Source organism: Rhea pennata, chromosome 4, assembly GCF_028389875.1.
Source record: "Rhea pennata isolate bPtePen1 chromosome 4, bPtePen1.pri, whole genome shotgun sequence".
NCBI lineage: Eukaryota > Metazoa > Chordata > Aves > Rheiformes > Rheidae > Rhea > Rhea pennata.
Window position 1 is genome coordinate 24,759,468 of NC_084666.1, and position 12,170 is coordinate 24,771,637.

At 34.1% G+C, this 12,170-nt stretch overlaps 1 protein-coding gene across 8 annotated transcripts in view; it reads left to right on the forward strand.

Moving 5' to 3' along the window:
• KLHL5 (kelch like family member 5) overlaps positions 1–12,170 on the forward strand; it is a 59,220-nt gene that overhangs the window by 14,973 nt on the left and 32,077 nt on the right. For 2 of the 8 annotated variants that reach the window (XM_062575443.1, XM_062575444.1), the window contains exon 1: positions 4,116–4,492. The exons of 5 other annotated variants lie outside the window; for them this stretch is intronic. In XM_062575443.1, the coding sequence (XP_062431427.1) occupies positions 4,116–4,492 (377 nt within the window). Of the gene's footprint in view, positions 1–4,100; positions 4,493–12,170 lie in introns of those variants that run through there. One more of the 8 variants, XM_062575452.1, reaches the window with a different exon arrangement.

A 12,170-nucleotide genomic window follows, 5' to 3' on the forward strand; every position in this document is an offset into this window, starting at 1 on the left:
TGATCATTATCGTCATCCAAGAACTAGCTGAGCTTTTATGCCCCTATTAAAAATGGATAATTTTTTAATTTATTTGACAAAATTATTACTTTAAAAATGTTATATTTGAGTTGCCCTGATTTAGATAGTACAGCTTTTTAAAGCTAAAGCATGGCAATGTCAGGAAAAAAAAAGTTACCATGAAAAGTGATGTTGAGATTCAAATCTTACAAATGCTTCTATATCTTCAGTAGATATATTTTGAAACTTAATGATTTCCTACTGAAAGTCATATTAAATAAAGTCATATTGAATAAGGAGTTTAGGCCTGCTTATTTAAAGATTTTTTTCATGTTTTCTGGTAATGCACTTAATATACGGCCTTATTTAAAATGTATCTACCCTCAATTTATGCAACAGAAGTATCATAAGAATAAAAATGTTGCCTAAATTTGAACTGTTATGCTGCACTGCAACCTTCCTTTTACGTGTGTATGAATAAACAGATTATATGTAAGAATCTGTGTAGTAAATTTCTTGGCTAGTAGAGAAAAACACTTTTTGCTTTTTATATTTCTGTGTTAATAAACTGTTCTGAAGATATTGAAATCAGCAATGTATAAAGCTGTTATATCCTGTTCTTGGCGTTAACTATCTGCATTACTGCAAATTTAACAGACAGTATGGATTTAAATATTTTCCATTTGTTCAGAAGGCAGAAATCGGCAAACTGTCCCCTAGTGCCAAGTGTCTGTGGGAATTTATTTATTATTTTGTGGTGCTACTCATATGAGAGAAGGTATATACTTAAATGATCAGGTGTACCATGAAAGAATATCAATCAAGCATTCAGTTAAAGCCAGAGTTTTCAATACTGTCTTCACAGTAAGCTTAAAGAACGTTACACTCATAAAGAGGACAGTGTACATATGTTTAAAATGTTGTTATGACTCGTTATGACATAGTAAATGGTTGTTCAGCTGCAACATGCAAATGTCAGAGAAAATGTGCATAAGGTTTCTTTGCTCTGCTCCAGATCAGTGTACCTATTCTTTAGTAAATAGAAAAATATTTTAGAAACTTTAAAGCCTGTTTGTGCTGGGTTCTACCCTACACATTTTCATTGAGGTGGACAGCACCTTCCAATTTACTTTTTATAGGAGCTTTCTCAGAAATGTGTACATGCATTGAAAAGACTTAAATTTCTTTATTGATGTGAATATTTGGGTCTGGGAGCACCCATTGGCAGAAGAGACACCAAAGATGAGGTCTGAGTAGTTCTAGTAAGCAGGGGTCCTAAATAATTCACCATTTGGAATCCTCAAAAGTCTGTTACTCCCAGCAGGGGGAGCTTGAAAATGTGTCACGCTATTCAGAATAATAAAGATTGTCCAGAACACGAAGAGGTCCTCAATTATTTCTGAGCAATGTTGTCAATATAAACTGAAGAGTTGTGGCATTTGTCTCATCTTGTCATTTGTAATATGAACTTTGTTTTTAAATTATGAAACTGAACTATTTTAGAATGCAGTCTGCTCAAAATTTTGCATTAGAACTGTAATGTGGAAGACTGTGGAGGAGTCTGAGTTTGTATAATTTAGAAAGATGAGAGAAAATAAAAAAAATACTTCTGTATTTTGAGAACTACAGCACAGTTTGTTGTCTAATTGCTGATTGATCCTATAGCTTTGCAGCAGAAAAAGCAGTAAATAAATTGAATTTCCCTTAAGTCATGAGGAAGTGCTGAAAAAGCACTAGAACTAGCAAATCTGCCATTGTGTTAGTAGATTTGTACAAGGACGATTTGAATTTTAAATGATTCTGTTGTATAAGAAACAAGATCTAGGTCAATCATGGAGTATAGTTGATTTAGCATACCAACAGAAGTAAAAATATTTAAAACTTATTTTTCAAGGCTACAGTGAACAGGTAATTAAAATACTGCTGCTGTGGTGAATGTTATCAAATACAAAACATGATTTCTTGTCCTACCTCATTCACCTTTGAAGAATACCAGACAGCTACACAAAATGTAATGAGAGGATAAATAATTTAAAAAAAAAAAAAAAAAAAAAAAAAGGTTATTTCGTTACTACTTCTGCTTTTCAGTGCAGCAGTTAGACTTTCTGAAAATTAGGTAGTTAAATATGCTCAAGATGAGTAGGGACTGGCTTTCATATTTTTTCAGTTAAACATCCATGCATTAACATGCATTAAATCATTATCCTTCTTAAGTTATTTCCATGCACGATGAAATCCCCAGTAAAGATGGTGACAACTTTGTATACATCCCTACTTAATCCTTTCACTTTTCAAATATCTTTGTGTTCTGGATATTCTTCAAAGGCCATCCTTTAAGGTTTTTGGTAGACCAGGAAGCCAGGAAGATGCAAATTCTGAAATCTAAAATCTCTTTATAGAGAACAACTGACTGGAATACCACTTCTATATAAATGATCTTTGTTAGCATGTATGAGAAGCACTTCTGTAAATAACTGTCCTGAGCAATGGCAGGTGAGCTTTTCTAGGTAAAGGTTGCCTTTTCAGCATTTTAGTTCCTAAGAAAACGGTATGATTTACTCCTGACATGAAACTGAGCAGTTGCTTTTTGGGTGGTAAAGTTCAGCTGCTCTTAAATTTCGTATGGACTCTTCACATAGCCCATTATAAGAAACATTACCGTATCCTAACTACAATATCACAGAAGCATGGTTCGTAGCTCATAACATTCACATGAGAGAGAGTAGCTTTCACTTTTGATGGAACGTAGCTTTCACTTTAGGTAGAAATGAGGCACTTTATAAAGTTACTGCATTTCTATCCTAGAGAGTTGAACAGACTAATTGAACTGTGAAAGTTGAAAATGTAGGTCTGGTTCTCAAGAGCTGATAAATTCAAGGTCTCCTTATTGTTCCTCTAAAATCATTGCTACTATTTCCATTTGATTGGAATGGATCTCAGCAATTTAGTCCTTACTAGCTTCATATGTCATAGAGGAAATAGACTATTTTTAATAGGAAATATAAATTGGTTGTTGTGTATTTTTTCCTTTTGACTGTCTTCCTCATTCAGGTAAAGACTTACTGGATGTTCTAATGCATCTAATTCTAATTAGATAAACTGCATATCTAGAGGGAATTCTGACCCCAAAATATATACTTTTTATCTATTCTGTTCCATCACAATATCTTTAACTTGATCTGCAAGAGCTGATTCCAGATTATGAGAAAGAAGCAAAGGTCTTTTGTTGCCCCCCCTTTTTTAAGGGATATTTTGGATAGTGACCAGTTAACTTTTGTTGCTTATGCTTTTAGTGATGTATAAATGAATGGAAACCACTAGCTCATTTCAGATAGACCTCTCAGCAACCACTGTTTGAATTTTTCAGTTACTGCAGACCTAGATTTGAATAAAAGCACATCAGGATGAAAGACTGTATAACCCATTACTAGTCCCTTGAGCCTTCCAGGCTTTTTTTTTTTTTTTTTTTTTTTTTTAATGCATGTCCTGTTAATGGAAAAAATAATTTCCAGTTCAGTGTCCCCTCAGTACAATCAGTGATCTTTGGATTGGTTTCAGTCTTCTCTGTAAATTATTCTCTAGCAGTGTAGAAAGAATTTCATTTGCTTTTTGTGCAATCTGTTTTCCCCTGTGTAGAGCAAGAGTTAACAGAATAAGAAGCAGGGATTCTGAGATGCTGTACAGGAATTACGTTCTCTGTCATTTGTTGTTTAAGAAAAGGAGGTGGTAGTCAGCCCTTGAAAGGGCTTTAATGAATACTGTATGGTGTTTTTGAAAGCTAATGGTAAGAAGAGAGCAGTAGAAACAGCCCTGAACCCTTTTAGGATAAACTGATTAGCATTTTTCCTGGTTGAGGTGATTGTTTCACCTTCTTTTCATCTCAAGATTTTTCATCATCCTTTGCCGTTTGTTTTTATTCAAATGACATAGCTTTAAAGAAGTCTTTTCTGTGTGAATGCAGTTCTCCCTTTCTCCTCTCCTTTTCCCCTAGAAAATTTGTTTGCCACAGACAGGGAGAGCGTGTGTTTCTCTTGTCTTGGTTGGGTGCACAAATCTTCTTTTATGTGCACTGCTTCTTACCCTGTTGCCTAGACGATCACTTGTTTTCACTAAGGATGTCTGGTTCTCGTAAAGAGTTTGACGTGAAGCAGATTTTAAAAATCAGATGGCGGTGGTTTGGTCATCACGCATCAGCTCCTGTTTCTGCAGTTGATAACAACCAGGGAGACTTTTGGAACAGAGGGCAAAATGTAACAACTGGTGGCACAAAGTTTATAGATCCAGATAACCTACCTTTAACATCAGTTGGTTACAGAAGGTCCAGCCAACAAGATTTCCAGAATTCACCTCCTTGGCCAATGGCATCCACCTCAGAAGTCCGTACATTTGAATTTTCAGCAGAAGACTGTGGAGGTGCACGTTGGTTTGACAGACAAGAAGCAGATGATAGAGCAAGTGAAGAAGAAAATGAATCAGACAGCAGTTCTTGCAGGTTAACTATTACTTTTCTATTTTAAGAACTGTGATTTCATGTTTGCATATACCATCCATGTATAGGGTATCCTTTATTCTACATTAAAGGATTTCAGAAACATAACAATTGCTGTGTATCAGAAATACAGAACTTTGATTATCAGTGTTTTTATATGTTTACTAGAACCTCTTTAAAAGCTAAAAGATTTTGTCAGTGTGGATAGCCTATAAAAACTGTTTTTAAAAGCTAAATGAAAACGATGCTCTTTATCTCTGTATGCGTGAGTATGTGCATGCACTCCCTTGTTTTATGTGGTATACTGAGCACATGCTGTTATGGATAAGATAATCTTCATAACATTACAATGTTACAGGATGTTTTTTGAATTATTTTGAAATGATACTGATCGTCTAGTTTTGCTGAGAATTAGTTCCATGCGAATTAGGAGAAAATAAAAAGAGCGAGTGTCTGACTCTTACGTCTGATGTTTCGAAGTGCTTTTATAGATGAGGGAGCTGAAAATGCCTTAAAAATACTAAAGCTATAAATCTTTCGCCTGTGCATATGCAACTTCAAGGGGGAAAAAAATTCATCTGCTGAAAGGGATACGTTATCAACCAGTTTGTGCTGTAAACCAGTATCAAAAGATTGCTTTAAAATGATTGCAGTTTTCCTTTCAAGTGTGTTAAACTGTACACCTAAATTAAAAATAGGAAATGATTTTATTATGTTTATGGAGATGTTTTGGTGTTTTTCTCGTACATTACTAAAGATTAAACTATAAAATTTGTTCTTAAGTGAAAGATGTTTAGTGGTTGGTGGAAAATTAGACAATTTAATCATCTTTCTTGTTAAATACTAGCTTTTCAGTTAGCTCCTGTTACTGCATGTCAGCCATCCTTCACTGAAAGTGTTTTTCCTCCTTGTTATAGTGTATATAATGCATACTAGTTAACTTACTATTTCAAATATTTATGTTTGCTTTCTAGCTTTTAAGTTAATTTTGCAATGATACGACATTTTAGAAAGTATGACCCCATAAAAGGGTACACTGTTTATTAATAAAGTCTATTAGGAACAGATCAATCTAGTTACAACAGTTTTAGTGTTTTGCATTCCATAGAAGAAAAATTCATTTGACTGCTTTGTCCTTGCACCAAGAACAAAAGCACTAGCTATTTATGGTTTGTGTAACCTTTTAAGATTCTGGAAGAGGAAGGAGGTAAAAATTCTTAGGAGTCAGCATGGTATATTTGCTTTTATCACTGGATTGCAAAAGTATTAGAATTACTAATTCTAACTAAAGGCAACCTACATGCACTGATACAGTATAAAAGCAGTCTTAGCACGCTACAAAAAATATACTGCTATAAATAACATGTATCAGTAGACCTCCTACTTTACGTGATCTTATTTATTTTTAATAGCTGTGCCAGTCACTGGATGCTGTGTATGATAGTAGGTACATCACCTTACATTTCAGAAATACCTATTTGTGATGCAAAATTTTTATGTAAATCATTACCCCTAATAGGATACCTTTGCTATAGGAAGGCAATCAATGTAGAAAAAATGTAGTTCTAAGACTAATGTTAGCTTGAAAATACTACAAATAATACAGATTTTTAACTGTAGGAGAAGAATTTACTTATGACAAAACTAATTTCTTACTTAATATGGAAATGAAATACTTCAAATATATATTTAGGGTATATGGGAAATCTGTATAGCACTAGTATTTTATTTATAAGTTTTTGGAGGAAGGGAGTTTTATACTGCAGGAAATACACATAGGATTTGAACTTCTATTTACTAAATTTGGTGTTTTTTTAATTACATGTTTAATGAAGTATAGCATATGGAGTTATTTAATTCTTTTATTTGTACCTCTTACTAGTGTGTAAATTTCATTCTTCAAAATAAATACTTTATATGAATTTTGGGTTCAGTATCTGTGCAATTTAATATCTAACAAGAACTTGCTTTGTTTGGTAGCTATTTTTTGTTCTCTAGGAGAGGTTGTATTTAAACCATGCCTTATCATACTCCCTTTATTAGGACTTTATAACCTATAGAAGTCTGTCTAACAGCTGAAATTTTTCTAATGTTCAGAACTGGATTAAATGTCAACTTTGTTACTCTGAAATATAGCTTATCTATTGACTTGAGTAACAACCTTCCCTCCTCCCTCCCCTCCCCCCCCCCCAAAAAAAAAAAATAGTGGTCTGTGTTGCTTTTAGAGGGTCTCTTTCCTGTATGAGAACCCTGTGTTTTCTTCATTAGAAACAAATTGTATGTACAAATGGTGGGGGGGGGGTTCTTTTTCTCTTTCCTTTTTTTTTTTTTTTTTTTTTTTTTTTTTTTTTTTTTTTTTTTGACTTTACATAGAAGTCATGGAGTTACCTTACTTCTCTAGCCTCTGTATATACTGCCCAGATAAAGCCCTAAAGGATGGGCTGTATGTAACATGCAAGCTTCAATGACAAAAGCAGCTGCACTGTTTTGTGTGCATCAGTCTTCCTCTTTGCCACATCATATGACATAGAAGGAAGAGGCTGTAGACCAAATCTCTTGTTATGAAAGTCTTAAATCATTATGTGATTCATTTAGAGGAGAGACAATGTGGAATTTCTTTGTTATTGTAAGGCTCGATGGCAGAAAGAGTAAGCAGATTGCAAGTTTAGATCCAAATCTTTGTCAAATGACAGTTTTTCCAGGTGAAAGAAGTTCTTTCAGGTTCGGGGATCAGAGCTAGTTACCTATAATGTTATCCGCATCATAATCTATGTGCTGTTCATGACTAGCATTAGCCTGAATGATAGTTTGTGAAGCCAGTAAGGTTTGAATTCTTCCTTTTGCTGTTTTTCCTCTCTTAGATTTCCTCTACTGTTGCCATTCATTAATTCTCCTACTTTCCTGAGGCATGGTCACCAATTTTCAATTTGTGGACTTCTAACATTTTCTTGTAGAGGTGCGGATGCTATAGCAAATTCAAGCATATTAGCAGTAGATGTGCCTTCCTTACTTTTTGTGGATGCCTTAGAAGCTATCCGCAGACCTTGAAGACACAGTAGATGACAAGGTGAAAATCAGTGCTGTAGGGCACACCTAACGTGAAGTATTGTGTCTGGTTCATTTCTCACAGACTTGCATTAAAATATTGGAATTACTGTAGATAAAACTATGGTAATATATTTGTATTCAAATATAATATTAAAATACATATTTGAAAATGAAATGCAAACAGTTTTTTAGAATTCTTCAGTTGTCCTAACCATGAACAGTTTAAGATGTTTGCAACTGATGTTAAGACAAGGTCTGAATTTACAGAACCATCCTGTTTAATACTCTGTATGAACAATCTTGAAGTTACACTGTAAATTTCTAAGTTTGTCCCCCTGGCAACTTTCCATTTACAGAAACCCTTGTTGTATTGTCTTTTCTCCCACCTCAATCTTAGAGACCTTTGATATTTTTGTATTTTTGTTTGTTTTTTGTTTTTGATTGTTGCCCGCCCTGACCAGATTAAAGCTATAAAGCATATTGTATTATGCTTGCCTTATACTGAAATATAGATGTAACATGAGCTAATCAAGGTAGTTACGTTTTCCAGACAGAACATAAGTTACAGGGGATATTTGTGTGCATACACAAATTTATTGCAGTAAGTCTAGAAGATTTCTTAGAGGTTAGACAGGAAATGTGTGCTGTAATCAAAGGTTTAGCTGCAGTGAAACAAGCCTATATTATTTCTCAACAAAATTAAAAACTAATAAAGATGCAAGTAGTACTGTTATAGCAGTTTTTGTGTATGTGTCTCTGGGCTTTCATAGGTAACACTGGAGTCTGTGCTGCAGCTTCTCATGGCTTCTGTTATTCCTGCTGGTTAGATTGAAATGAATGCATATATATTTGTGTTTGCTACAAATACACCTTTTGATTGCAAGAGGGACATAAAACTATAGTTATGGCTATTGCTATAATTCTTCGCTTTTGCATGGAGTAAATCCCTAGTCCTCAAGTTCCTTCACTTTCTCCACAGTCACCTTTGTCCTCTTTTCACTAATATTCTGATCATAAATTCTAATACTCTGTGGATTTTAGCAGCCTTTGTCATAACTGTGTTTGGCTTCCTCCTTCTATTTATGCTTTTCCCAACCTTTGGAAAAGTCGTCTGGGGTTTTTTGGTTGGCTGGTTTTGTGTGGCTTTTTTTATTATTATTATTTTTATTTGCTTTTTCCAGGAATCCCATCAGCATCCTTCTTTTCAACAAACATTTCCTGCAGCTTGGATTCTTATATTCCTAACTTTATATGGAGTCAAATATTCACTTTTTCAAAGTGTCATATAAAATCATAGAAGCTGGTGTAAAAGCTGTCATATTACTATCCTAATGTTCTGATCTTCATATACCATAAACGCCACCTAGCTTAGAGACAGTACCGTAAACGACGAAATTGTTGACAAATTATTTTTAACATTATTTTGAAATGCTGTACATAACTTTGGTGCAGAAGTAAACATTACTTCGTAATGCAGTAGTAAACTTGTGAAATTAAAATTTGTAAAAGATGTATCTTAATATATATGCTAACTTGTTCTAAAGTTAGACATGCCCCATCTTTTATAACGTTATGACCCATAAAATGGACTGACCTAACTTGAAGATGACCTCAAGTTATAACAGAGCTTCTAATAATAATATTATGAAAAATTACCCTGAGTGCATAGGTTCGTGATACGGAATAGCAAATACGTGGTCTTGTCTCAAAGTAAGCAATTGGCCTATCTTTTAACTATATAAAACTTTTAGTTAGGATCTCCATCTACTGGAGATTTTTCTGTTCTAATAATAAAATAAATACATCGCTGTGTTTTAACAATAGTGAAATTCATGGCTCATTGATAATGCATTGCAGTAAGTTCTATACGCTTTATTTATGATTGCAGAGTTCTACTTTTATTAGTCAAACATTAGCTTTTGATTTTTGAGTGTATTACTGCTTTTGCATGGCAAGAATGTAAATGGCATCTAAGTTGTAGACACTGATATATACTATTCATTCTTTCTCTTCCTTCTATTGTTTCTTCTAAATTGGAGTCAGTTACACTTGCTCAATTTCCTACACACACACACACACAAATTGTTTTTATTGTTCATCTCTAAACCTCTTATTTTTGCAAACCTTTTTTGGAGATGTGTGAACAAAAGTTAAAAATTTTTCTATTTTCTTCTTGGAAATCTCATGATACTTGCCTTTTTACTGGCTATATGGTTTGAGTTGTCCATATTCGTTTGTTGATTTTCTGTTTAAGAGGCATATTTTAAAGGTAATATTCTTAATACATAAATTCAGATTTAAAATATTGAGAGCAGTTATTTTATTCATTGAGAAATGACATGCTCACAGGGAATGACGGTGAGGAGATTGGAGAAGTAGGTTTTGGGGGTTTGGTTTTTGGTTTTGGGTTTTTTTTTTTCTTTCTCCGTCTCTCCAGTTTATTGCCTTTTTAAGTGTTTATTACTTTTTAAGTGTTTATTGCCTTTTAATGCCTTCATTTAAGCCCAGTTTGTATTAGAGATTCACATTTGTAAAATAGGACTTGTACCACTTCTATGTGCCGGTTATTATTGCTGCAACCCCCATTGTGCACTGTTTGGAGTATCTTTACAACATCACTGGGGTTGAAGTGCAGTGCTCCTGCAGATTTCAGTAGGGTAGGCAAAGCATTCACTTTTAGTTTGGTTTCCTAAAGGTACTGAGTTTATGCAGTTGTTCTTCATCTCTTCTGCCCTTTCCTTGGTAGCATTAGAACCTATTGGCCATTTTCAGCCTAATTTGAGAGTATGCAGCAGTCTCAGAGATAATTTAACTCCCTGCAAGTGACAGCTAGTTAACAGAGAGAAACCAAGCTTACTGCCTTTACTGAAGAAATGGCAGAATTTATTTGTTGCAAAGCTGACTGTTCATCAGTGTATGACTTGCTTTTAGTCACAGCATTTACTATCTCTTCCTTAGTTAAGAGACACCTTAAGGAACAGAGAGAAAATAAGAGCAGCTAGGGTTGTCGTGGTGGTGGATGGAGTAGTACGAGAGGACAGAAGATACAGATCTTTTGAAAAACAAACTTCACTTGTTGATTCCATAAAATAGCAATTTTAGTGAATGCAGTAGCAGTATATCTGAGGCATTTTCTCCATCATGATTTTGTAGATAGAAATCTCATTGTAATACCTCTTGACTCATTTTTCCAGTCAAGGCTCTGGTATTCATTTGCAGTTCTAACGTGTTGCATGTTCAGAAGGAAATGTTACTTTTTAATGCACTACAGTAAGTTTTCACTTGCAACTTGCTGTGACATCCTAGGAGAGTGGAGGTACTTCCTACATCAGGTCAACATCTGTACTACATACCTGCGTTCTAACCATGTCATCTTTATGTTGTAGTAAAATTATGTTTTTGCAGCTTCATAGGATTTTAGAACAGGATAGCTCATGCATACTATCTTGTGAAGATTTTGACCATTTTTGGAAGTGCGGAGAAGGTTACAGTTAAATCAAGTGAACTGATTTTAACAGTAGGGCATTTTTTAATATAAGTAAATTCACACACAACTCTTTCAGGCAGATTTATTTTAAAATTAATTTCTGATTTTGTTCTCAAGCTCTGTTTCAAAATGAGCATATGTGGTGGGGTTGGGGTTTGTTTGTTTTTTTTCTTTTGTTGTAATAAAGTTTTTCTAGCTTGAGTTTTATTTCGAAGATCAACATGGAGTCGTTAAATCCAAAAGATACCTTTCTAAGATGACTTAAAATGCAGAGCATGAAATAAAATGCTTGAAAAAAGGCATTTTTTCAAGGACAGCAACCTTTTTTATAACCATGGTTAGTACTTGTTTAAATTCACAGATTGTAACTAATATATGTAATTACTATAAAATAACCATTGTAACTCCTTTAAAAGGAATCTCAATACTTTCATATAATTAGAAGAACAGCACAAATCCCATTAACAGGAACAGATTGTTCTTCTCCCCCACAAAATCTGAGAAACACTGATGTTTCTCTCTTGTAAAATAGAGTTTAGTAAAGATTGGGGGAAAGGAGGCTTGGGTTGTGTGTGTGTGTGTGTGTGTGTGTTTGTAACTTTGAAAACTGCTGTGGTATTGCTACAACAATGAATCCTGAGACAACAGAACAGAGATGTGAATTCAGCTCTCTAGTCATCATGTATGCTATTTACTTTTGAAATGCATTTATGACCATTTTACTACCAGCCAGTTAATTGCTTCACTGCTTTGCAATGAATAGTTTTACTGGGCAGAAAGTCTTCTCTCCAAACATCCTACTTCCAGAACTAAAAACCTTTAAAAATGGATGATTCTTATAGCATGTGTTGAACATAGTTTTAGTTTCAAAAGGGTCTATTCATATATAAATTCCTTATTAGACAACAAAGTTAAAGAAAGCTAGCATCTTCAGTGGATTAATAAGTTTGTCACCAGGACAGCAAAATACATAGCTAGTGTGGGAAAGATCTTGTCCTCAGAGAAACTTTTGCATTTTTATGATAATCTTAAAATTGTACTGTAATTAATGAATTGTTAATTAGTCAGTGCTACATAGGTTCTTTTGACATAAATATGGAGAGGAAAAAAAACAGGAGTGATAAGTTTAAGCCTATAAAAAAAAGT